Source organism: Emydura macquarii, unplaced genomic scaffold, assembly GCF_026122565.2.
Source record: "Emydura macquarii macquarii isolate MOO-44397 ecotype Brisbane River unplaced genomic scaffold, CSIRO-AGI_Emac_v2 contig_1229, whole genome shotgun sequence".
NCBI classification, from domain to species: Eukaryota; Metazoa; Chordata; order Testudines; family Chelidae; genus Emydura; species Emydura macquarii.
Genome location: NW_027131366.1, coordinates 628,577 through 655,421, shown reverse-complemented (window position 1 = coordinate 655,421; position 26,845 = coordinate 628,577). Strand labels below are relative to the sequence as shown.

General features: G+C 38.6%; 1 protein-coding gene across 2 annotated transcripts in view; it reads left to right on the top strand.

Moving 5' to 3' along the window:
- The window catches only part of UNC79 (unc-79 homolog, NALCN channel complex subunit), a 139,361-nt gene that overhangs the window by 60,723 nt on the left and 51,793 nt on the right, over positions 1 to 26,845 (top strand). The window contains exons 25-34 of one of the 2 annotated variants that reach the window (XM_067547040.1): positions 667 to 868; positions 2,802 to 2,981; positions 4,071 to 4,136; positions 8,250 to 8,536; positions 12,257 to 12,439; positions 13,372 to 13,534; positions 15,565 to 15,714; positions 16,956 to 18,179; positions 21,286 to 21,393; positions 25,342 to 25,458. In XM_067547040.1, the coding sequence (XP_067403141.1) occupies positions 667 to 868; positions 2,802 to 2,981; positions 4,071 to 4,136; positions 8,250 to 8,536; positions 12,257 to 12,439; positions 13,372 to 13,534; positions 15,565 to 15,714; positions 16,956 to 18,179; positions 21,286 to 21,393; positions 25,342 to 25,458 (2,680 nt within the window). The remainder of the gene's footprint in view (positions 1 to 666; positions 869 to 2,801; positions 2,982 to 4,070; positions 4,137 to 8,249; positions 8,537 to 12,256; positions 12,440 to 13,371; positions 13,535 to 15,564; positions 15,715 to 16,955; positions 18,180 to 21,285; positions 21,394 to 25,341; positions 25,459 to 26,845) is intronic. The other variant, XM_067547041.1, reaches the window with a different exon arrangement.

Sequence of the window (26,845 nt, the reverse complement as noted above, 5' to 3'; positions counted from 1 at the left end):
TTCTAGTTAAGTGCTCCAACTTCCTATGCTCTCCTGGAAATAAATGGCCAGATTCCCTGTATCCCCTTTACTTTTGAAGACTCCTTGTAATCAATGGGTTTGCATGAATGAAAATTAAGGCAGAATTTGGCCCAAGGATCCTGAGGCAAAAGGTTTTAAGTGGTATGCACATTTGCATTGCTTATGTCCACAATGCCCTTCTGCCTGACAGGGATGTCACAGCAATGGTGGATTTGAAACTGTTTCCAAATGCACTGCATTGATTTCTATATGCTTTGCATGTCAGAACTCTGAGATGCTTCCTCTACTTTAAAATGGCTGGGGGCCAAGGCACTGGTATAACCTCACTGCAACCAATGGAGCAGCAGAGTGTGACCAGGGAGAGTTTTGTGTGTTGTGTGTAATAGGGCAAAATTTTGCCCTTTACCTCTATAATTCTTAAAATAAAAACCCCATTCAAAACAATGAAGCCCTAATTCTCCCCTCACTTACACTGGTTTTCCATCAACTTCAGTAGAATTATTCCCAACTGACACATGTGAGAGACCAGAAACAGGCCCTTATTCTCTACCAGTTGAGTAGAGAAGTTGTGAAGTTTGTCTCTCTATTTTAAAGAACACTTGTTGTACTCTTCACATCTGAGTTCTGTTCTTTTTTTCTTCACAGGGTCTGTGCCTCTGCCTTGATTTCCAGTTTGATACAGTTGTCAAAGACAGACCCACAATTCTCAGCAAGCTTTTGCTCCTTCATTTTTTAAAGCAGGACATTCCGGCTTTGAGCTGGGAGTTCTTTGTGAATCGCTTTGAAACACTCTCTCTGGAAGCTCAGCTTCATCTGGACTGCAACAAAGAATTCCCTTTTCCAACAAGTAAGCAGAATCAGAAACACATTACCTTTCGGCACTGCTGGAATTCAGCTCCCTGAACTAGGGAAGGAGAGAAGTGAAGGCTCCATCTGCAGTGGGGCTTTAACCAACTTTGCTGAACTGGTGTAATCATAGAATCATAGGACTGGAAGGGACCTCGAGAGGTCATCTAGTCCAGTCCCCTGCACTCATGGCAGGGCTAAGTATTATCTAGACCATTCCTGACAGGTGTTTGCCTAACCTGCTCTTAAAAATCTCCAATGATGGAGATTCCACAACCTCCTTAGGCAATTTATTCCAGTGATGAACCACCCTGACAGTTAGGAAGCTTTTCCTAATGTCCAACCTACACTGCCCATGCTGCAATTTAAGCACGTTGCTTCTTGTCCTGTCCTCAGAGGTTAACAAGAACAATTTTTCTCTGTCCTCCTTGTAACAACCTTTTGTGTACTTGAAAACTGTTATCATGTCCCCTCTCAGTCTTCTCTGCTCCAGACTAAATAACCCCAATTTTCTCAATCTTCCCTCATTGGTCTTGTTTGTCTGCACTTTCTCAAATTTGTCCACATCTTTCCTGAAATGTGGAAAATCATGTTAAACTAGAAGTGGATAACCCAGTGTAAGCATGCCTAGATTAGATTAGGATACATTATGTTTAAAGGCTTTTGGACACCATGTTCTGCTTTAGTTAAAACATGGTTCTCAGACTTGGTTGAAACATAATTTGGTTCTGTGAAAAGTCAAGGTCAAACTGAGTTAGCCAGACTCTTCTTTAGAACCAGTTCCCCAAATACTGTTCTTGACCCCCAGCGTAGATAAGTTTTGAGTTTCCCTACTCAATATATTATTATTATTATTATTCCCAAAGGCCCCAGTCATGTCCTGGCCTCATTTGGCTGGGGGCTGTATAAAGATAGGTAAAGAGACAATTCCAGGCCCAGAAGCCATACAGTCCAAAAGATACAAACAGATGAATGGGGATGGTGATATAACGTGACAAGTACTTGGGACCCATGCAACAGTTAATAATTCCCACAGTGCCTGTAACAGATGTTTGTGAACAGAGGTAGTGCACATACCTGGCTTCCTGTTAAGATGTCCATAAGATCCTGTCTTGTTCCATACTCCAATGGGCTAAGACAAAATAATAATTGCACTTGTCTTTGTATGATCATTTTACAAGATTTCTTGTAAAAATTACAAATCAATGAATAACTTAAGATGAAGAATATTTGGGAGTATTTAATATATAAATATGCTGCAGATGTCCACCTTTTGCCCCTTTGCTCCTTGCCTTTCCAAACATACCCATAAAGTGTTTGGGGGATTTGATTATCTGGTTTTGGATCTCTTGTACTGTGAAAATCAAAGGGCTTGAATGTCTCATGTTCCTAGATGTATATCATCAATGACTCTATTATAGCTAGTGGAAGTGCACGGGTAATAATCTCCTGGGAGAGGAGAACCCTCGTCAGAGGACCCAGGGGGCAGTGTTCAAATGCAGATCTGAGTTAGGCGTAGGCTGATCAGAGTTTGAGTCTGAAGCCAAAGAAGGCCTGGAGTCTAAGCTTGGTTTGATGGCACTGAAACTTTCTGAGCTGTTCTCATGAGATTTCTGCTCTCTTAAACAGTGAATTCTCATGCGTCCACATCTGCAATTCAAAAGAGTTTGGATTCAAGAGCCTCATTTTGTCCCATCTCTAATATTTAGAGAAGAGACAAAGTTATTCTTTCAAATATGTGTGTAAACTGTTTGGGGTTTGACAACTGCTGATTCAGATCATACAATGAGTTACTTGCAGCGGGAGCCGCTGCTCCCATATAAAAGGTTGTTGACTTCAGTGGGGCTCGGGGTCTGCCTACATGTGGCATTTTGCCGGATTGCACTAAATATGCTGTGGAATGAATCCTAACTTGGTCGATTGCATTTGTAAAGCGATCACTGCTGTTCGGACAAATGTCGCCAACCTCAGTGATACAGCAATGTGGAAGATCAAGAGGGCTCGTTTCGCACGTAATCGTCAGAAGAGCGTGCGTTCCCTGAGGGACAGTGTGAAGGGACCTGTGGAATCAAAGAGAGCACTCTCCCTTCCAGAAACCTTAACCACCAAAATCCGTTGAGTATCCATTTATATTTTTGTGATAAGCCTGCATCTTCTCCTTTAAGATTGCATCCTGTTGCTGAATACACAATGGGACTTTCAGTATTCATCCAGTTGGGCCAGTTTAGCATAGTTGGATTTCAAACTGAGTCAAACATTAGTAAGGTAGTTAGAAGTCAGTGTGTTTTGCAAACGACACGGACAACATTCCAGTTCTGTTCTGTACTTGTTTTATTGATAGAATGATATGCTCTGAAACAAGTTTGTAGATAGTTTTTAACTACGTATTGTGGCTAATGTATTGTCTACAGGGACAAGAACTAGATGTAGCTTTTGGAAAGTGATTCAGTTGTTACTGATTATTATTAATTAATATGTTTTTGTTAACTTATACAGCAATGTACATGTGCTTGGCACTTTACAAACAAGAAGAAAATCTTTGCAGCTGTTCTATATTGGCAGATTTCTTTAGCGGAATAATAACGTGCATACAAAACATTTTTATAACCATTTACATACAAAGAAACAGATTATTGAAATCTTCTTGGCTATATGTGCTACAAAAATAGTAATGACTAGAATATTTTTCAGATACTATAGGAAAAATGATAGTTAAAGCTACTGCTTTTCATTTTTAGAGCACTTTACATATATTTATTAGTCCTGTACTTTAAAGATAATTCAGCAACTTTTAATACCCCCCCAACCCTTATAATATAGGATTTGTTAACATTAACCTGAGTCTTGGGTGCTAATGAACTGTCAAGATTAATTAGAAATTTTTTCTCTAAAATTATTAGAGAACCAAATTAAAACAAAAATTATTTTGCTTATAGTTTTCTGTGAATCTTACATAATTTGTATTGATTAACTCTGGATCCTGCACGAGTCCTTATTGTTTAATGACTCTTGGACCAGAAAAACTGAATAATAAACTAGAGTTATGGGATACAGTGTATAAAACCACTACTCCACAAAAATAAATCTTCTAAATTGTTTCATTCACTGCATAACAACTCAGGTTAACGGTAAGCATATGTTGAAGCTTAAGTTGGAAACAGCTTAAATTGCTTATTGAAACAGAGATTTTTTTGTGCTTTTAGCTGTGAGGTTGACCAGGCAGGAGCAGTCTGCTCCAGCACTTGGTGGAACACCAGAGCAAATGCCAGGTGGGTACTTCCTCTGTTGAAGAAAGGGGTGTATAATGGGTACAGGAAGAAGGGAAGGAATGCATTCTCTTTTGCCAAATCATGATATAATTTGCATCAGGCACTAGTTTATCAAAAAGGTTCTTTCTTAAAATGTTGAGTACCAGAAGAAGGAAAAATTTTGGCCTGCAGGTTGTTGTAAGTTATAACCTCTTCATCTGTCAGTCTGTCTCCACTTACTGTCTCTTGTCCTATACTTATTGTAAATTTCTTGGGACAGGGACTGTCCTTTTGTTCTGGGATTGTGCAGCACTAAGCACAATGGGGTCTGTTCTGTGCCTGGCACGGCACAATACATAATAATAATTAGTAATAATAATTAATTGTAATATTATTTGCTGTCTTTGTAAATCAGTGTGCAGAGTCACCGGTGGGGGACAGAAAAATAAAGTCCCAACTACAGGTCTCTTCACATCCCTTTCTTCAGGGCTAGCTTTATTTCTTAAAATACAAGTTCAAAACCAGAACAAATCAACTCAAACTATTGGGTGATAACAATGCAAGGCCTTTCTAGTTTCAGCGACCTGGGAAGGGTGGAGGGCACACCATTGCTCGATGGTAGCCTCCTTTGAACCAGCATCCCCTTCTTTTTATAACCCTGCCCAGATCAACCATGTGACAGGCAGAAACCAGGTGAGCCTTTACATGCCAGAACACCTTTACACTTTGTCACATAAGTCTGATAAAAGGTGCTACAATAAAGGCGTGATATGCAGGAGTGCTGGCAAGTGACTATTTTTTATTATCAGGTCCCAGTCACCTGGCAGAAGTCAGGGTTACAAAGGTCAATGTCCTTATCACATGGGAAGTGTCAGCCTCACATTATCTAACTTAGTGTTGCCAGTTCTCATGATTGTGTCATGAGTCTTATGATAGTTGATCTTATTCTTAAAGACTCAGCTTCTGGATTCAGGTGATTATGAGAGAATCTCAGCTTTCATTTTAAAAAATTGGAAGTGTCTAGCCCTCCTGATTCTGGAGAACACATTACCCGAATGTATTCCAAAGGCTTGGAAACCAGCAGCCAAAAGGAACCTAACATTTATTATATTTTTTAAAAATCTCATGCTTTTTGGAGGCTTAACTCATGAACATTGGCAATACTAAACTTGACTGATTTTTCCAAAGAACCCCTATGGCTCCAAACACTTCCTGTACATTTGATATAAAAAAACATAGATCTCTCTTACACTGAGAAAAGGTAGAAGTAAAGATCTGATCCTCATCCCTGCTCACTCCATCATTTTAGGTTTAAACCTGCAGTCCTAACTCAGTCAAAACTCCTGTTGAAACAGTGGAGGCTCTGTGGGAATCAGGGACACAGGATCAGGCGCTGATTAATTAAGCATTCCAACCCAGCGTGTCAGAGAAGGCAGGAATTCTACTGAGTGGCTTATACTGAAAGATAAAGAGACCATGTTTAGTATGAGGCACTATCTAATCATGGTTTGGTGTTTCATGGTATATTGTGATGAGTCGTCAGATGATTTGAGGATGAAAGGGACTAAGATTAGGGAGCAAGAAATTTAGTCTCCAAATCTGACATACTTTAGAACAGTTACAAACTGGAGGGGAAGGCTTCCTGGATTCTAAATATCTGTTTATTACATTAGATCTTTTGACTCTTAGAGATTTAAAAACAAATAAAACCAAATACCACTCAAATCCCTGAATAGTCACTGTTTATGGATTACCCTATAATAATGACTAAAGAATAAGCATCTAGCCAGTGGGAGGAGGACAATGTAACTAACATACGCTGGAGTTGATCCTCAGTGGAGCTATGACAATTTACAGCAGCTGAGGATCTGCGCCCCTGTTTTCCTTGGTGTAATTTACAGTGGCATTAAAATGAATGCTGATAACAGAGAAAAGTACCAGTTAAAGGATTTTTTATGCTTGTTAGAGCATAATACTACCTCTGGAGCATGAAAGCTCAGAATAAAGTCCTTGGAAGGATCCATTAACTCATGTCACTACTGTATACACATTGCAAGACTGAATATTTCCATATCTCCAAGTTTCTGAATGACACAGCTCAATGAGCAAAAGTAAAAGGGATAATATAATCAGATTAATTACTCATTTAATTGTATGTGACAGTTTGGGGGTAGATTTAGAGCCATATGCCTCTTTTACATTAATGACTCATTCAGTTCCATACTTAGCCTTTTTTATTTTATGGAAAAGGCACACAGATTTTAATAGAGATGAAACCAGTAGGGGGCTAATGAAAAAACTGTAAAATCTTCTGAATTAGACTGATGTCCTTTTTAGAGAAAGTATTCAATAGAATTTAATAGAGAATTATATCTCTGCTGTAGAGTTGCTTTGAAAGGTTATCACTCTCAACTGAATTCTAAAAGACCAAGGAGGGTCAAGGATATCAGAGAGACAATGTGGGTGAGGTAATATATTTTACTGGACCAACTTCTGTTGGTGAGAGAGACAAGCTTTCGAGCTCCCCAGAGCTCTTCCTCAGGTCAGGGGCCAAATTTGAGTCAGAGTGGTGCTGAGGCCCTGTGTGCCAGGTCACAACACCTGGCGTGTGGAGCTGGGCCAAGCCTGCAGGACACAGGAGCTGACACTGCTGAGGTGAGTGCAGGTCAGGCTCTCTCTCAGTCCCCAGCTCCAGCCCTGTGGGGCACAGGAGCCACTGCTGCAGCCTTACTTCATACCTGAAGAAAAGACTGTGCACTTGAATTATGCATCAAGTAGTTTATTTTAATCAATATTTAAACAGATCATGTTGGAATTACATTACATTACATTCTCTACCAACACTTATGCTTTATTCCTTCACATACTGTTATTTGTAAAAGGACCCTGATACATAGAGGTGCCGGGCAGCTGCAGATCCTATTGACTTCAGCTGGAGTTGTAGGTACTCACTACCACTGATACTTCATCTCTAGTGCGAAGGGTCTCAGTAACAAAGACATACTTATTCATATGGTAAAATGGAGGCTGATATTTCTGGGCCAAAGAAAGGGACATTGACTGGTTAGCAATCATATGGGTTAAAAAAATTCCTTTCCTGAAAATGCTGCTGAAAAGGTTTTTCGATTAAGGAAATGGAAAGAATTTTAGAAATCTAATTTTCTGTGGTGCTTGTTTCCTTTTTGCATTCATTCAAAATGGACGATGATGCTCAGTCAGTTTCCCTCTTGTTCAGATTGTCATGCTCTGACAAAATGCATTACTATTTGGGTTGCATGCACTACAGGGAAATGATCAAATCCAACTTCTTTCACTGGAAAATAGTCATGACAATACTTGTACTAAATATTACCTTTCGTAAAACAATATGTACAATACAATATGATACTATGCTACACTATAAACAACAATTTGGCTTAGACTATCAGACAGCATACCTTTAACACACTCTGTGTACATTTTAGGGATTTACTTAGCAGCATTAGATGATAGGGTCTCTGTGTTCCTTTGGAAGCTGTGGCTTCCCTGTTTAAATCTAAAATGGCACAATCTGTTCTGGTAAATCCGCTATTCTTCTGTGTCTGGAGAAAAGTATACACTGCATGTTAGAAGGAGAATCCTTCATTCTCTATTTGATCAAATGCAGGATTTCCCGTCTAAAGTTTTATTGGCATGACCCTTAGCTGGAGTAAATTGTGTTCCATTGGAGTCAATGGAGCTATGATGAATTACACCAGCTGAGGCTTTAACCTGTAAAGTATGATTCTTCTTTTGCTCACAGTAGTATAAACCAGGAGTAAGGCCAGAGAACATGGTGGAGTTACACTGGTGTGAGGAAATCAGAATCAGTCCCCTACAGCGTGACTGTTCATTGAGGATGTTTGAGGACTTGAAAAGCTTTTGATTTCAACAGAATGCAGAGTTAATTTCATATACCTAAAGTATTTCTGGGTCTTTGCAGCTAAGGCAACGGTAGATTACTGCCCTGAGAAATGCACACACAATTCCTATTGACTTCACATGCGCCCTATAAGGGCAGAAGTGGGACAAGTCTCTTGGAAAGAGGTCTCTGGCTTGATTCTTCATTGCCTTGCACTGCAGTCATTTTCATCAATGTCTTTCTTATGCTGATAGGACAACCGTCCCCAGAGAATGACAATACAATAAAGGATCTTCTTCCAGAGGATGCTGGGATTGATCATCAGACTGTCCACCAGCTGATTACTGTGCTAATGAAGTTTATGGCAAAGGATGAGAGTAGTGCTGAGTCAGATATCAGCAGTGCTAAAGCCTTCAACACAGTGAAGCGCCATCTCTATGTCTTGCTTGGATATGATCAACAAGAAGGATGCTTCATGATAGCACCTCAGAAAATGCGCATTTCAACTTGTTTTAATGCATTTATTGCTGGAATAGCACAAGTAAGTTTGTTTATTCTCAGTGGGCAGAGGTGATCCAAAGACCTGGCACCAGAATACCTCTCCCAGCCAGCTACCATTGTCTGGGGTTCCTGAAATGTCTGCAAGGCAGTCTCCTTTACAGTACAAAAATGCTGGTTGAGTGTTCAGTAAACAAACCTAATACCTTCAGATATATGCTATCATTGTAATAAGTGGATGAATTTGAGAGAGAAGGGCTGTGCTGCTTGTTTACCCTTCAAAAGGCTCAGTCCAATCATATAACGTACCTTCTCTAGTGCTATTGCTCTGGGGAAGGAAGGAAAGTGGTTAAAGCCAGAGACTGCAAGTTAGAATTCATGAGTTCTATGCCCATTTGCACCATAGACTTGGTATAGAACCTTGAGCAGGTCAGTTTCCTTCTCTGTGCATTACTTACTTCATCTATACAATGAGGTCAGCAATAATTCCCTATTTTACAAGGGTCTTGTGAGGCTTAATTAATTCATATTGGTAAAGTGCCTTGAGAGTTGGTTGAAAGGTGCTACATGGTTGCAGAGTATCATTATTGCTTTTGATGACATATTAAAACTCCCCCTTTACGTGAATTTCATGGGAGGAAAATGGTCAGTAGTTCAAATAACCATAAAACATAAAAAGGCCCAATAAAGATGCAAGAATATCACATTTTTAATCTGCTCTTTTGTTATATACATTGGAAGCACCCAGTTTTTCAAAGCAGGGTGCAATGAATGAATCTGCAAAATGCACATGCAGTCATGGGCAAAATAACATTTGTACAAGCGGACCAGGTATGTACATGTGCAGGTAGGCAGTTAGATCAGGGTGCATTGGTATAAACTGCACACCCAACATATCAAGATGCAATCACAATATACTGTCCCTGAGTCACCTCTCACTTACTATAGATTTATATTGATATATGTGAAAGGAGGTTCAGGCCTTTTGTATTTAGCTTGAAGGTTTAAAAGGTGGACGTTAGATAATAGAACCATAAACTAAATTTTCCAAAGTAACTAATAATTGTGCTTGCCTGAATTTTTGGGTGCCCCCCTTGAGACAACCTTAAAAGGCTTGGTTTTCAGAAGTGCTGAACACCCACTCTCTAAAAATCTGGTCCATTTAAGGTGTCTCAAGTGGGGCACCCAAAAGCACGATTCACTTTTGAAAGTTTAGGTCCATGGGTGGAATCCACTGAAGTTAATGGGAGCTTTGCCATTTACTTTATTGGGGCCAGGATTTTACTCCATGTCTTCAGCCTTAAAATATTCATTTGGAATTTGTTTTATGATTTTTTGTAGTTATGATAAAAAGTAGCATTCTATAGGGAATCTCCTTTGCTGTTATAACCACACTGTTTATTGCAGCACTGGCCTTTGCTCACAAGAAGAGCAAAATATGGAACTTTGTAAGGTACAATATTAACATAACACATAATACATAAATATTTACTTTCTACTGCCAGTTCGGCAAATGGTAGGACTGGATGAATGTGCTGGTTTATTAGCTTTAACTTCCAGACTAGGTTAAAAGGTTTAGCTCAAGAAAACATTATTTCCAAAGGTTATTGTTAATATTCAGCTCCTTACATCCTAATATTGCTGCTTTGATTCTTTTTTGTTTTGGTAAGATAAGTACCTTTTATTCCTAGCAGCAAACACTGAGATAAGATTGTACAAGATAAAAATCATGTTGATGTTATCCCACCAGATGGTGGTATTGGACAGTTCTTTTTGGAAAAAAGAAAGGCACAGATGGGCCTTGGTAATACTTGGTAAGACTGTGCTTTTAGTCCTAGGGTTGAGCTGTAGTTAGGATATATAACTTTAGAGTTCCCAAATTTTAATACAACATATAGAAAAGTGCCATTAGCTTCAGGGCCTGTCTGCATTACAAAATGTACTGCATTGAGACACCTTGTTATAACATGATTTGGGTCTTATCTGTGTGGGTGATTTGGTCAAATCCTAGTGTAATCATGTTACAGAAGGAACCATGTAACAGCCTTTTTGCAATCAGATGTCAGGCTCTAGGACCATATATGGAGATGCACTATATATTCATCTGACAGTCTATGTATGTTAGTAGGCAGACAAGGTGGGTCACATTAGCTCTACTCAAGGAAGTTAAAAGTTAAAGTAAGAGAGCAATAGAGACAAGAACAGGAAACTCTGCAGAGAAAATCCTAGTCAGTCCACTCGGGCAGGAGCTTGGGAGCTAAATCTTGTGTTTTTATATACAGTCCTGTCTTTGCTACTTTAATCAAAAAATGAATGCAAACCCCTAACAGTGGGTAAGTTTGGAAAATAATGTGTGTTTGTGTGTAGGGCTGAAAGTGAGGTGATGAGTCCATCCGTTTATAACTGAGGCATTGCTAACCCAAAGTATTCAAAAATCAATAAGTCAGGCTCACAAAATGATGAGATTGACTTAAAAATCATGAGGTTAAAAATAAGTTGGATACTTTTTATTAGCCTCCTGATGTTGGAACTTTTATAGTTGACATTTTCAAACTTTTTTCTGCAACCAGGAGAACTAGAAACTTACTTATTTTTTTACAAAGAAATATGAGCGTCTCAGCTGATCACATGACTCCCAAACCTGGGGCTTGAAGAAAACACCTACTATCACAAGACTTATGATAAGATCATGAAAGCTGGCAAAAGCTGTAGCTGATTAAGCAACATGGGTATAATTTTTTTGATCCTGTCTGTGCATCCATGATCAAACTATGCTATTATACAAGAGTGTTGCAGCATGATATATTTTGTCATGCACACTACTAGTTCAGACTGTGCTAGCCAGAGCTATTTTTAAACACACTTCTTGCTCAAAAGTGTGTCTCATTACAGGATGAATCATTTTACTTGATTTTACGTCATTGGTCATTTTTGTTTGGAAAGTGGCATATAACATAGTGAGGCCTTGGAGAAAATTTTCAAAAGTGCCTTAGTGACTTAGGAGCTTAAGTTCTTTTTTTTTTCAAAAGTGACTCAGGCTCTTAGGAGTGCATATGAATGTAAAGTTGTTTTAGCTGAACAACATATTAAAAGAGTAAATATGCTCACATCCTTTAGTACCAGGACGGTATTTAAGCAAGAGATGTGCAACATTCAGTTGTTTATAGTTCAAAACTTATTTACACAGCTCACTGATCCCCAAAAATATTCACCCCCCCATTGCCTCACAACATAGCACAAGACATAAATGGAGAGTCTCTGCCTTATTTTGCTCTTGTGCAACTCTGCTGATAAGAATTATTGTAACTGAAGATGGAGTTTGAACTGCAGAGCTACATTTTATAAACTAGGCTGCACTCATTGGTTGCAAACTGGTTGCATTTGTGTGCATGGACACACATTTGTTGATGCAGATCCTCAATTTCTGCACCCCAAAAAAGGTATTTAGCAGCCACAGCAGGCATTGAGACATATATTGTCTCCGCAACTTAATTGGTGAGGTTTGAAAATTTGCCAACAGTGTGTTTTGATATGATAAATGGAATAGTGGCAGTGTTGTAGTAAATGCTGATACCATGCAAAGAGCTAACAAAATGGCAAACTTCCGGAAAGCTTTCTAGGTGATTATGGGAACTCCCTTCAGGCTGAAATTTCCTTTCACCTTGCCAGTATTTAAGCTGCTGTTGTAGTATGGCTATTGCTAACATAAATAGAGCTGATTTTTTTTTGGGTGCACTAAAATCTAAATGAATATTCATTTCAGGTGATGGACTATAACATTAATCTGGGAAAACATCTCCTCCCCTTAGTGGTTCAGGTGCTGAAGTATTGCACTTGTCCTCAACTAAGACATTACTTCCAGCAGCCTCCCCGCTGCTCCCTTTGGACCATCAAACCTCACATTCGGCAGATGTGGTTAAAGGCATTACTTGTCATCCTTTACAAGGTTAGTTGTCTTGAAGGAGTGCTGTTATCTTAAAATTCACATTTCAGTCTGAAATTTGTTTCAGGTGGTACCTAAGCCTATAAAAACGGATTAGAGGGAAACATTTTTTCTCTCTCTCCTTTCAGTTTGTTTACTTTGTGTATTTAATTTCAATTTGTGTGAATTAGTTTAACTGTTTATCCTGTATAGTCAGCTAGCTAGTCAGTTTCTCCCACTGTTTATGTGGTCTTTCACCTAATGACTTGAGCAAGAAAAATGGTTTTGAAAATAGGAAAATGAGTTGTAAAACCACACAACTCAAAGGGGGACTCAAAGGCAGATGTAATAGTTGATGCTACTTTTAACTTGTTTTTAAAAATTGTCTAAATTTTAAGTTAATAGTGTCAGTTTAAAAACTTAAGTTCTTAGTTTAATTGATGTGTTTAGGGGAGTTGTAAAAAACATAACTTCAGTAAAGTACCTACTGGAGCTGAGATCTGAAGTATTGTCAGTAATTTGACATCTAAATCACAATGCTAGTGGTTAGATTTGACATGCCTGAAAATGGAGGTATTGGAAATCAATGAAATAGCAAATATTTTGCAAATAGGTCTGGTAAGACCTCTTGAGGTATCTTTAACAACATGCTTTATCTTACAAAAATCAAATAAATAATATATTAAATTATCTTCATAGGAAATCCTTTAAAATGTTTTAGCTAGAGATCAGTTTCTTTTTATAAATCACTCTTTACAAAGCTGAGGAATATTCCTGCTTTCCAGCATATATTTAGAAACATAAGAACATAGGAATGCCAAGGGCCACCAGATGACAATATGCTTGCCCATTTCTATATTATTGCCTAAATATTTATTCAAAGGAAGGACTTACTGTAGACAAATCAAGAAGAAAAGTTCGTTTTTAAGATAAAATCTATTTCTTTCACTGAACAGTATCCCTACAGAGACTGTGACATAAGCAAGATTGTGCTGCATCTGATCCACATAACAGTCAACACACTAAATGCCCAGTACCACAGCTGCAAGCCACATGCCACTGCTGGTCCTTTGTACAGCGATAACAGTAACATAAGCCGATACAGTGAAAAGGAAAAAGGTATTTTAAATATTTTAACTTCTGCACTAGCCACTGATTTAATTCAGTAAGCCCTGGGTGATGAGGGAGTGTGGTGTAGAGGTTAGCGCATAGGACTGGGAGTCAGACTCCTGGATTCTCTTCTTGGCTTTTCCCGTCTGTGTTTACGAAGGTGAGCTAGCTTCTCAGTGCCTCAGTTTACCAGTTCTGAAATGGGTTCAGTGATGCAGGGGCAGTGTGTAAATTAGTGTTGGAAAAATTGTTTGATAACCCTGGATGAGAACCTATCCAATTGCAAAATGTATTATTATGTAATAAATCAATTTGATAATTTCTTAGAGGGATTCTGTTGATGATAAAACATAGCTGCCTTTTAGTAAATTTTTTATTACTTTCTTATCTGACAAAGACTTTTCCTGGTATGCAGCAATCTATTTTTCTCACATGAGAAAAATACTTACGGAGGGGGGCAAATTTACCTTCAGTTTGTAAAACTTTTCTTTTACTCAGTGTGGGCTGGTTACCTAGAGTTTATCTGGTGTCACTGTGATTGAAATCTACTCAAGACTTTCCTAAACGTCTGTCCCTGCAGGATAAAAGACAAAATGAGTGAAAATAGAATGTGTTTTCTGTCCAGTCTGTCATTTTATTTGTCTTTTCTGCTTTGTTGCATGTTGCTTAGTGCTTGGCATTTTGAAAAGTTGAAAGATAAACATGTCTGTCAAACAGAGGCCTAAATTCTCATTTACACTCAGGCTCCTTTACACCACTTTGCAAGGGACCTTCACATGGATGTGAATTATATATTTTATATTTACAACAACTTTAAGACACCTTTATGCTGCTTAGGCAGTGTGAAGAAGCCTTAATGTTACTGAGAACCAGGCTCAGAATATTTTGTTTCTTCACTTGACTCTGGACTAATTTCACCGTCTGTTTGTCTTTGCCTTGATCTGTACAAGTAAGTTATAGTGAGGGGAGCTGGCAACATGCCAGACTGTAAAATGGAGTCAAATTTGTGGGCTGACATTTAGAAATCCAAAAGGACATCTTTAAGGGATATCTAGATACTTGAGGCATCATGGCCTAGAGAAGAATGTAAGGATTGAAGAAACCCTGAGTTCTAATCTTGTCTCTGCTACAGACCCAGATATACTGTGTGGCCTTGGGCCATGCTTTATCTCAGTTTTGCCTTGTGTAAAGTAGGGAGAATCTATTTACCTACCTGCCAGGCTTTTGTGAAGTGCTTTGCAATGCTCAAAGGAAAAGGTCGGTATATGGTCAAACTATTATCATATTAGCACAGAGCGTTATTATTAAACTGAGGGATGAATCTCATCCATGCTCACTAGTGTGAAAGAGCAGGAAGGGAGTATAGAACTGTTATTCCCAAACCCGCAAGAAGCAGGCCAGGATCATTCCATAGTGTTTTGAAAAACAGAAAGGCTGGCCCTCTCCCCATATCCCGGGCAGGAGAGGGGGGAGGAGGGGAAGGAGGGGCAGTGCGGTCTACAGATTAGCAGTCGTGTTTAGCCTCCAATCAATAATGCATATGCCACTGTCATCAGCAAATGCTAGGCAGGGTTACATTTTGTTCCTGCTCAGAGGACCAGCAATATGAGTAATCCTATCTCAGTCAGCAATAGTCCTTATGCAGAGGATGCATTTGCCCAGTATCCACTATCCCTCCCAGCAACTCTGCTGTATTTCACTGTACTAGTTGTCCATTGATTTCGGTGGAGTTGCACCAATTTATGCCAGCTGAGGATCTAACCATATATAGTGACTGTGCGTGGTGAATACTACAAGAAACACTAATTGCTTAGAAAAAAATTCTATTCCTTACTTTTCGGACCTTAATCGTTCAAACTGTAAAGTGTGTTTTCAATGGTATTGCTGTGATATGTGTTTCTTTACACACCTGTAGAGTATTTTGTATTTTCTTCTTTAAGAGCTGATTTGCAGCAGCTGAGGATTTGGTTCATAGACTCTGTTTCTTGTGCAAGGCCTGACATTCTGTTAGGAGCAATAATATTTTCTTTCCCAAGCAGAGGAAGATAGTGTCTTTGATGAATCTGATATTCATGATACACCAACTGGACCCTGCAATAAAGAGTCTCAAACATTCTTTGCAAGACTGAAAAGAATTGGTGGCAGCAAAATGGTGAAATATCAACCAGTTGAGATGAATGCCCAGAGAAGTATGAATTTTTATCAGAGTAAATTTGTGCAGAAATATGATAATCTGTTTCTTGTTTCATGCTCGAACCGTAATTTATGTGTATTTTGTTACTTTGCATCATTTTAATATTCTCATACACACATTTGCATGGGTCTGATTTTCAGAGAATGAATGCTCAATATTTCTCAGAAATAAGGCCTCTTTAAGGCATGCTGGGCCACAAAATCAGTAGTTACTTGTTAAAACATGACTCTGTAATATATAGAAAAGCTACTTAGAGGTCAGGTCGAAAAGTTTCTACATTTTTCCTCTTCTGCTGCTGGTTGAGCTGGAGTTGGTTGAAAATTTTCAGTCGTAACTTCTTTTCTGGCAGAAGTTGACTTTTTGATGAAACAGAAATTTTTTTGTGGAAAAATTGCCAATGTTGTTGAAAATATTTTGGTTTTCCATTGCTTTAAAAAAACCAACTATTGTTTGACAAAAACTGAAAAGGATTCAGTTTTCAGTTTTTTGTTTTTTAAATTAAATTTTAAATTAAATATACATTTAATTTAGATTTTAAACTAAAAAAGTTATCTGTCCTTTTAAAAACTTTTTTTTTAGTGGCAAAACATATTTTTCTGACAATCTCTAGGCTGAACATTTGGAGTAATTTTTTCCTTCTGATTTTGGAATTGGGTTTCCTAGGCAGAATGAGTCGAAATATAGCACCAATAATGACCAGGGCTCGTAGGCACTACAGCCGTGCAAATAATAATAATGTTTTAGAAACGCTCTAAAATATTTCTAAAACTGTTTTTCTCTAAGGTGTATGCCATATACAGAATACAGGATGGTATGGGGAAAGGTGATAGTGATGTACGTTCGGGATGACCCACATAAATTCTGCGTGACTTCACCACTCATAAGTAATGCAGCAATCTCAAATGAATGCCAATAAAATCTTTTCCCCACACCATCTTTTATTCAATATAGAGGACAAGTAAACTCTATTAAGGGTACATCTGATGGAAGCTGAGAATTTGCTTTCACAATCTAATGGTCTGAGTAAAGTTATCTGCGCAGTGGCTTTTTTGCTGCCTGTGGCAAAATTCTTTGTAGTATGACTCTGAGATGAAAACAAATCCCAGATTGAAGATTAACTGTTTTAACACTGGGTTTGTATTTGAAACGTCAGTCGTGCTGAACTATGAGATGAAGATGTGCTTTCTGCCCAAAATCTCCAAGTAAAATAGTACTAGCTTTTTCTGTTTTAATCAGGTGAAATAGAACTGGCTGAATATAGAGAAACTGGGGCGTTACAAGACAGCATTCTACACTGTGTGAGAGAAGAAAGCATTCAGAAAAAAAAACTGCGCTCTCTAAAACAAAAATCTCTTGATATAGGGAATGCAGACTCCCTGTTGTTTACATTAGATGAACATCGTAGGAAGTCCTGCATAGACCGGTGTGATTTAGATAAACCACCTGCCACTGCTGCTTACATCACACATAGACAGAATGATTATGGACGACCTACACAGAATTCTTCCACCAGGACCGAAAATACAGAAACACAAGAGGATCCTCCTATTATGGAAAGCTTCCAGGAAATAAGGAGACCTGTAATACCAGAAGTCAGACTAAACTGCATGGAAACCTATGAAGTAAAAGTGGATTCTCCAGTGAAACCTTCTGTTCCTAGAGAGGATTTAGATCTGATAGATTTGTCCTCTGACTCAACATCAGGGCCTGACAAGCATTCAATCCTTTCCACTTCAGACAGTGACTCTCTAGTCTTTGAACCACTTCCTCCCCTTAGAATAGTGGAGAGTGATGAAGAAGAAGAAACAACGAACCAATTCAATGATGGTGTCTCTGGCAAAACTGCTGTGTCATCTCCTTCATCTCTCATCAGCATCTCAGCGCGCAGCCTCAGCGCAACCCACCTTGTGCAGTTCAGCACTGAGGATTGCTCCAAAGACTTTACATCTAAGGATGCAAGTAGTGATGTTTTGTTAGGAAAAAAGGAAATCCCCTCCACAGCTCCCAAAGATCAAAAAGACGTTGAAGAGTTATCTAAGCTAAAGGAGCTTCAAGGTGTGCCCTGCGGGAGCCCACTAACACTAAAGCAAAAGCGAGACCTGCTGCAAAAGTCATTTGCACTCCCTGAGATGTCCCTTGATGATAACTCTGAGCTTAGCTTGGAAGAAATTAAATCTAGTGGACCAGTTCCAAGTTCAGATGTGAAACCTGTCCTTATTAGGGTTCCTGAAGACCCTGAAAACCAAACAGAAACTGATAAGCTTGACGCCAACACAGAATCTGATACAGAACAAAATGCAGAACGGAAACAGGAGGAAGAAGCTGAGGAGTCAGAATTTAAGATTCAGATTGTTCCCAGGCAGAGAAAACAGAGGAAGATTGCGGTGAGCGCCATACAGAGAGAATACCTGGACGTTTCCCTCAGCGTTGTAGACAAGCTGGGAGAGCAGAAAGAGACAGGTGAGTACAGTTGCGAACCAGACCAAAAGCTGTTGTTTGTTTATTCAGTTTCCAGTAATGTATCTGTTTGTCCACTCAGTCCTCTGTACATGCCAGACAGCAGGGATATAAAATGTCAGAACTGATTTCATGTAGATGTACCCTTCCAGAGCATCTGCTCCTCAGTGAATTTGCTGTCAAACATGTTGGAATCAATTGGGAATGTGCTCTCTACACAGGTGTCATGTATGAGTGGTGGCATATCTAAAAGATGCTCTAGTTCAACCACAAAAGTTGTTGGGCTTGATATAGTCATTAATGGGTGAAATTCTATGGCCTGTGTTATTCATATGGACTAAATGATCACAATTGTCTCTTTTGGCCTTAAAATCTATCAGTCTAACCTGTGCAACAGTCACTCAGTGTTTTTAGAACTTATTTCCTCTGCAGGCTGCAGCCAATAGATGGTAAGAAGATACACTAGGGCTGTGCAGACGGTTAGCTTCTGGAATCTAACTCAAAGTCAGTTCTGGTTTGAGTTCAGGCTCTCTCAGAACCAGTAGAGATTTAGTTCAAGTTTGTTCTTCACAAAATGTTCCCATGAAACTTTCTGCAAACACTTTTGTTTTTTGCTGTATCTGGATATCCATTAACTTTATTAGGCCATTGTTTGTGGTATATTTCAAGTTCAGCCCCAGTTAATTGGGAGAGATCACATGATATTTCTGCTATATCCCTGATTGGTTGAACTGATCTCAGCTGCACAAAGTATTTTCATTTGGTTTCTCCACAAGAGAGAAGTCGCGTGCTCTGAGCCAGGTAGAAAAAGGCTGTATACAGGAACAGCTTTTTTTAGGGGCCCCGCCAGGAAGCGAGTAAATTCTTTAGTCTGACCGGCAGCACTTTTTGCAAAGTCAGGTGTTAATAAAGCGCACCCCTTTAAGTAAGTAGTAACTTTTTATATTTTTTTATAAAGTTTTTATTTAATTATTTTTATTTATTATTATATATGCTAATTATTTGTATTAAATTTTAATTTTTAATTATATTTTATTTTATTATAATAATTAAAATAGTTAAAACAGCATTTAATAATTTTTAAAAAATATGCCCCTTAAAAAAAATACCCCCAAACATTCAAAAATAACTTATTTCCATTACCGTTATCTACATATTATATATTTTGTTTTGTTATGTGCCATAATATGCAAAAATTAAAACATCTACAGAATTACTTAATAATCTTATTCATTTTTGCCAACCAAAAAATATCATACTACAAAAATCAAAATAACCAAGCAAGCAACTAAAACTATGCTAAGCCTATAAAACAATAACCAGGCAACTCAAATTACACTAAGCCTCCAACAAAAACCAGAAAGAATTTTTAAAAATGTATGTTGGCTCTACTTCTCTCTGACTTTAGGGGCAGGAGCCTAGTACCCTCCCTCAGTATTATTCACTTATTGGGGACTTATTGTACAGTGTGGATCACATATAATAATTAATGGTGTCACTGGTTTAAAAGGGAAAATATCCTTAAGACTAGAGTTATCTTGTTGCATGAGAAGTGAAACCTGATATTTGTGTATGTATAGCCTCACCTCCGGTAATTGCCCTTCCACTCCCCATTAATGAGAACAGTTTTATATTTTATGTTATGATTGATGTGATAACTATAAACCACTTTTGCAAGGGTCACTGTGTTCAACTGCTATCAGAGTGTTGGTGTTCTGTCAGGGCTGAAGCCTACTCCCACTTGTGGTTCCAGTCTGCCAAAGAACCAGTGCAACCTGTTGAAAATGAACTAACTGATCCTAAATCTTTTGTAGAGGTTTGCAAAGGGAGGTGGCCAAGGGAAACCTGGGTTTGTTCAGACTCAACCCCTTTTTGACCATTAGAGTCTGCAAATCAATGAGAACTGGTTTTCACACATAAATTCACAAGCATTTGTTGAACTGGAAGGGTTCTCCCAGCTCTGACACACATTAGAGATATTAGCACCATACCTAGTGTCAGAATATTTAGCCACTAAAGGGCAACATGATTACACATTGCTGAGTGTATTATTATACAGGGACATAAAATTCACAATTCACAATGTCCCATTAAATGACCTTGGTTTATAATACTGTATGTTGCTGGTAGTGACCAGATGAGTTACATATCTTGTTACCGAAGAGTTTTATGTTTCTTTTATCATCCTTATTAGTTTAGAAGTTTGTGAATACGTTTATTATAGTTAACCACATCAAGCCAATTTACCTAATCATAATTTGCTGGTTACAGTTTCAAACACCTATTGCAAAATGCTAAAACTTGCATGCCTTAATATTTTTGGAAAGGATTCTGACAAAATTCGTTTCCCATCTGGAATATCCAGATCTGTTTCTTCAAATGAGCAATCCATGGGTTCCTTCTTGAGACTTTTTATAATAATATATAAATTCACATTTTCTTACTTACTTTGTGCTTGCAGAAGACACCTAGAGATACCTGGAGAGACTTTGGGTTTGATTCTTTCAGTTTTGATAACTTCAGCTGTTTAGAAATCATGAGATTAGCTTAAAAATCATGAGATTTTTTAAAAATCATAGATTTGGGGTTCTTTAGGATTCATGTTTTCAAGCTTGGCAACTATGATGGCAATCAGCTTTTTTTTTTTTTTTTTTTTTAAATGAAAGCTGAGATTCTCTACAATCAAATGACTTTAGGAACTGAGGCTTTAAGAATAATATCAAATATTGCAAGAGTGGTGGCATTCTATCATTTACACTGGATTTACACCAGTGTTACGCCACTGATTTCCATTAAGTTAGCCCTGATGTACACTTTGTAACTGAGATCAGAGTCAGGGGCTTTTATGTACATTTATTCATTATATTATGTACTATATATGAATAGTCTCCAAGAAGCTTATACACAAGCCTCCTTTAAAAAGTGATTTAGAAACCACTCCCTGTGCACCTGTAATATCACCACATGTGTAAATCCACTGGAGATGCCAGATGGCAAATGGAACATTGAAAAGATGTGAAAATGGTAATCAGAGAAGAAAGCTGATGAAAAAATGTTCTCTGATTTTTAAATAATGTACTCAGAGTTTAAGCACCATTTCCATTTGCAGATCCTACTGTTAAAGGACTTTCAACTCTGGAAATGCCAAGAGAATCATCTTCTGCTCCAACACTTGAAGCAGGTGTGCCAGAGACAAGTAGTCACTCTTCCATATCAAGTAAGTTTTCCCCTGGATTCAAGAACTGAAACTCAATTACTGCATTTGTACATCTAGTATTTATAAGCATCTGGCACATTACCTTCTCCAAATTTTACACGACTGGAACTATATTTGTGTGGTGCATTGTTAGATTTGTTAACTCCCCAATTGCCAGCATGATGTTTGCAACTAGGGACTACAAGGGCTATTGTGATATAGCAAACTTCATAGATATTGATTTACTGTGTATGCATTGTACATCCTTGAGCAATGGTGGTATTTTGAGGAGGTTTGGCTGGATGCAGCCTTTTACTGAAGTTGAGTGTGCACTTCTAATGGGATGTAGCGTTGTCTAGTTGTCTAAGCACAGGACCAGGAGACAGGAACTCCCCAGAATTCTATTACTAGCCATGTGGTCTCAGAAAAGCTACTTAAGCAATTGTGAAACAGGGATAATAACAACTACCCTGCAGGAGAGCTGTGAGGATTAATCTGTTAATATTTGTGAAGTTCTTTGAAGATCTTGGGCCTGATTTGAAGCAGGTGTAAATGCAGTGGAGCCAAAGGAGTTACAACTGATGCAAACCGGTTTTAAGTGAGAGGAAAAACAGGCCCAAGGGGTGCTATAAAAATGATGAGTATTAGTTTATTTAGTGATATCCAGCAACCACTGACTTCAATGGAAGTAATATCAGGCCTATAAAAGGAAGGATGGTCTTGAAATTAAGACACCAGTCTAGGACTGTGGCAGAGCTGGAGTCAATTCCCCAGCTGTACTACCAACTTCCAGTGTGACCTTGAACAAGTCCTGAGCACCAGATACAGAAAGGCACTTAGTTAGGTTTCCAAAAGCCCCTAAACAGGGGTAGGTTAGGCACCTAATTCCCACTGATGTCATTGGGCATGAGGTGCCCGCCCTGCTGAGATGCATTTGTAAACTCTCTGCATCTTTAGGCACCTAAAGATCTCTGTAAATCTGGCCCTTATTATCTGTGTCTCAGTTTCCATCTGTAAAATGGAGATAAAAATATTTCCTTTGTCTCTTTTGTCTATTTAGATTGTGAGCTCTTTAGAGCAGGGGCTGTCTCTTGCTTTGGGTTTGTTCAGTGCTTAGTACAGTGGGGTCTTGATCTCTGTTGAGACCACTACGCATTACTGTAATACAAATAGATAATTATACTTAGACTGCTGGTTTATGGAGACAGACCATACATGATCAAACAATCCTGATCAGAAAACGTTCCTACAGAGCCTGTCTTCTCCCACTGGGATTACCAAAAACAAAAGAGAAACATAGGAGAAGATCCGCCAGCTGAGTTATGACAGTTTACACCAGCTAAGGACCTGCTCTCTAGACTTTTTCAAGTTATTGGTAGAAAGCCGATCATGGAAATAATGTTTCCATTGCTACAATTATACTACATGTGTAAATCCACTGGATTCCATGTACATGGAATGTCACATGTTTTCTGTAGCAACCAAATTGGCTCCAATAAAGTTTAAAGGGTGGAGGCAGCTTTTTTGTTCTATCAATGTTTGAAATCATAGCTAGACTTAAGAAACCAGGTAAATAATGCTGGAAACATGAATTTGCTCAACACCATTGTGATAATGTTGAATATGCATGAAAAAAGCTTTAATTACAATAATAAAAGCTGATAAGGAAGTTCAAAGAGATAATTTCCTAGATTTTGACAGTCTTCTGCACTCCAAGCGACGTTGTCAGTTCTGAAATTAATTGCTATTCTTTCATTGGGAAATTTGGTCTTTTATAAACTGATAAGGCATCTATTTAAAATCCTTGCACTGGAAGAGCTGGAAATTAGATTTTTCTGCTAATTTGCTATGAAAGGCAGCTGCAAGACAAAACAAAAAAAGGCAAATATTGAATGGAATCACAATTCAGTTCAATTCCAGAAGCTCATTTATGCATGGTTTAGTTTGCTGCAGAATTGGATGATTTTCTTGTTGTTGAATCAGAATGGAGTTTAAATGTGCTTTGATACATTGAAAGGGTACTGTATAAGTGATAGAAAACCTACAACACTTCTCCTTATGAAGTGTTTGAAATTGTTTTGTGAGCAGATACCCAGTGAATGTTTTTGCTCTGTTTATTATAAATAAGGTACTTATTCTGTTAGAAAGATCTTTAAATTGTTCTCCTTATCAGCTGAGGTCAGCACAAGAACGAATAGGCTTAAATTGCAGCAAAAGAGATTTAGACATTAGAAAAAACTTCCCAAGTATAAGGGTAGTGAAGCACTGGAACAAATCACTGAGGAAGGCTGTGGAAACTCCATCACTGGATGTTTTCAAGAACTATTTAGACAAACACCTGGCAGGGATGATCTAGATAATACTTTATCCTGCCTTAGCGCAAGGGATTGGAGTAGGTGACCTAACGAGGGCCCTTTCATTCCTACATTTCATGATTCCGTTATTCTATTTCATCTGGGTTTGAATCTTTTTTGTAGTTAGACACTGAGCAAGCCTAAGCCAAACCTGGGATCTGAGTGTCTCCAAACTTTGAGCAAGTTTGGATCTGAACCTTATGGCTTGTTCTCATTTCCACTTCTGCCTTTTCAGTTAACAATGTCAAGGACTGTTTGATTTTTTAAAATTTTTTTTTAGTTTTTAAAAGTCTAGCTGGTTACTATCGAGCGTTTTATAACTCTACTGGCAGGTGTCATGTTAATGCTATTTTTAAAGTATGTTAAATTTCTAATAGTTGTAAATGATAGTGATCATGACAAAAAGGTCTCGTGGATATCATTTAGTCCCGAATTTAAGAAAATATTTAAACACATGCTTAAGTCTACATACGTAAAAGCTTTCCAGAATAGGTGTGGATTTAAACACATGCTCAAGTGCTTTTGGACTCAGGGCCTAAGAGTGAGTTTCAGGCAATGAGTAATGGTGTTGGTTTCATTTGGGGAAATACATTGCTCAGACTTAGCTGATAAAATAGAGGAGCCATGCTCATCCTTCTTGATGCTTCCTGTTGAAGGGATGGAGAAAGAAGGTAGGTTGGGAGGGTCCCATCACCTGTTTCTCCCTCCATTTGAGTACTAGGGAAATATATTCCAATACTGGTGTTAACTGCTGGTTACATTATGATTTATTCAGGAGGTATTGTCCAACTAGTCAGTTTCAGTAAAATATACAGCAATGTAGTGTAGTAAAAGTGTAGGAAATGGCAACTTGATGGACTAGCAGAAGTTGGCTGTGTAAAAGATGAGGTCATCTAATAAAAGTGGAGGGGACTAAAGGGCCAAGTTGTGCTATTTAGATGCTGGCCTGTCTACAAGGTAGTATCGAGTCAGCCCACGCCTGGGGAGCTTCAGAGAGAGTGGCTTCAGCGAGACTGCAGGATGCCCAGTCACATAATGTGTCTGGCACTCTGCAGGTCAGTGCAGGGGGTGGGTCATAAGGCCATGATCCTTACTCACTTTCTTTTTCCAGAGTGCCTAGGGGGAGCAGTTCTCATGCTTTCCCAAGTGCAGAGACTAACTCTAGAATGGCATGTGCAAGTGAAAGGGGATTGTTGGGGAAGACACCCTCCCTCGCCATGTGTGCACACACGGGCTAGTCACAGTCTGGCTTGATGTTTGGCGATACTTTAGGGTGGTTTCTTAAGAGTTAGGAATATCTAATAAAGGTGGTCTATTGAACACGTTTCACTGTATTTTAGAATAAAGGGACAGGCCCAAGAATTGATGGCAGACACTATGGATGAAATCCTGGTTTCACCAAAATCAACAGGATTTTTGCCCTGAACTGCAGTGGGACCAGAAATTCACTATGTATAACTATATGAATAGAGCAGATTACTTTGAATAAGATCCTGAGAGCAAGCAGCTGGTCTTTGTGGATGATATCAGTACCTACTTCATGCTGATGGACAAAATTAGGGAATAAGAGCAGCTTGTGTGATTCTCTGAACTCTTTTAAAATTCTGATTCGCAGCTCAATTCAGGCAGATGAAAAGGGGCTCCCTGGGAGCTCTGACAATGAACCAGCTAATGAAGAGACAGCTGGAACACCAATCTAGTGCACCCCATAATATCAGCACTTGGGACACTGGTAAGTTATGCTTCTCTATTCTTTATTTCCATTCCCTTAAACCAGTTAGTGTCTCGTTCTGTATTGATCAATTGTTATGAATATAAGAGAGCATTGCCATTCTTCCATTGGAGAAAAGTAACCAAGCACAGGGCTACCGTGAAATTATACACAGTTGGCAAGATTCTCAGCTGGTGTGAATCAGCTAACTCCATTGTAGTGGGATGTTATTCCTTTGAAATAATGGCCAATACTGTTTTGTGTACAGCTAGGTGAAATTCTGGCCCTATTGAGATCAATGAGAGTATTGCCATTGACTGCAGCAGGACCAGGATTTCATCCCTGGTGTCTCTGAATCATTTTTTATAAAGAAAAACGTTTTTTGCAATCATATTGAGATATCAGGCATTTAAACCTTATGCCAAAGAAACTCTCACTTCCCCATAGGCAGAGGCTTGGGAGTCTTTTGCCAGCCCATGCAGAACTCAGTAATTTATCCTGGGTGTCCATGTTTCTCATTAAGGGTGAAATGCAAAGCAGACAACAAAAACTGAATTAAGTACAGAATGTCCCCACTAACTATGTGAAAAAAAGTTTTAACCTTTTCATTCTTTTCCTCTTGTGTGCAATCTTCTGTTATGTCCTACTTCATTGAAGATGTCACAGAATGATGAATTCTGGCATATGTTTCATTGCCATCCATGATATTAGTGACATTTATAGAATGATACTTCCCAGAATTTCATTAGCAAACCAGGAGGTGACAAGAGGGAAGGAAAGAAATGTAAAACATTTACTTGGAACTTAGTACTTTGTTGAATGTCCCCACTGCCACTTTAGTGGGGAGATTGCCCTCAAAACTGTGCTTAATTCACTTTTCACCTTTAAGTCCCATCCCATTCTTGACTCTGAGGCATGGCTTCTTATGTGGCATCCATCCTCAGAGAGAAGTGGATTGTTAGTTTCCCTCCCTAACCTTCCCCACATCATCAAGCACAGAATTTGTCAGTGGTAGTGGGTCCGTGACAGCCTTTTGGTATATCGTCAAGTAAGTTTATTTCATACAGAAACTTCAGATAGCATCACTGGTTTTCCATTTAGTATTTCAGAGCCATATAGTTTATCACATACCTCTTACGTAAGCTATTCAGCCTGTCTTTCAAGTGGCATGTCAATATTCTAATCACTATATCTTTGAGGCGCTCCATCTTAATGTTCTTGTTGGAAATCCACTAACATTCTTTTCAGCATCTGCCACCTTTCACTCTAAAAGACATCACTTCAAGTCACTTCCTCCAGTGGGTCGAGACACCAACTGAACTTTTCAAGGGAACTTTTTCAATCCTTAACTTCATGTCCCTTTGTGGCTGCTTTATATTTTCTATATCGATCCAGCTAATCTGGGTTT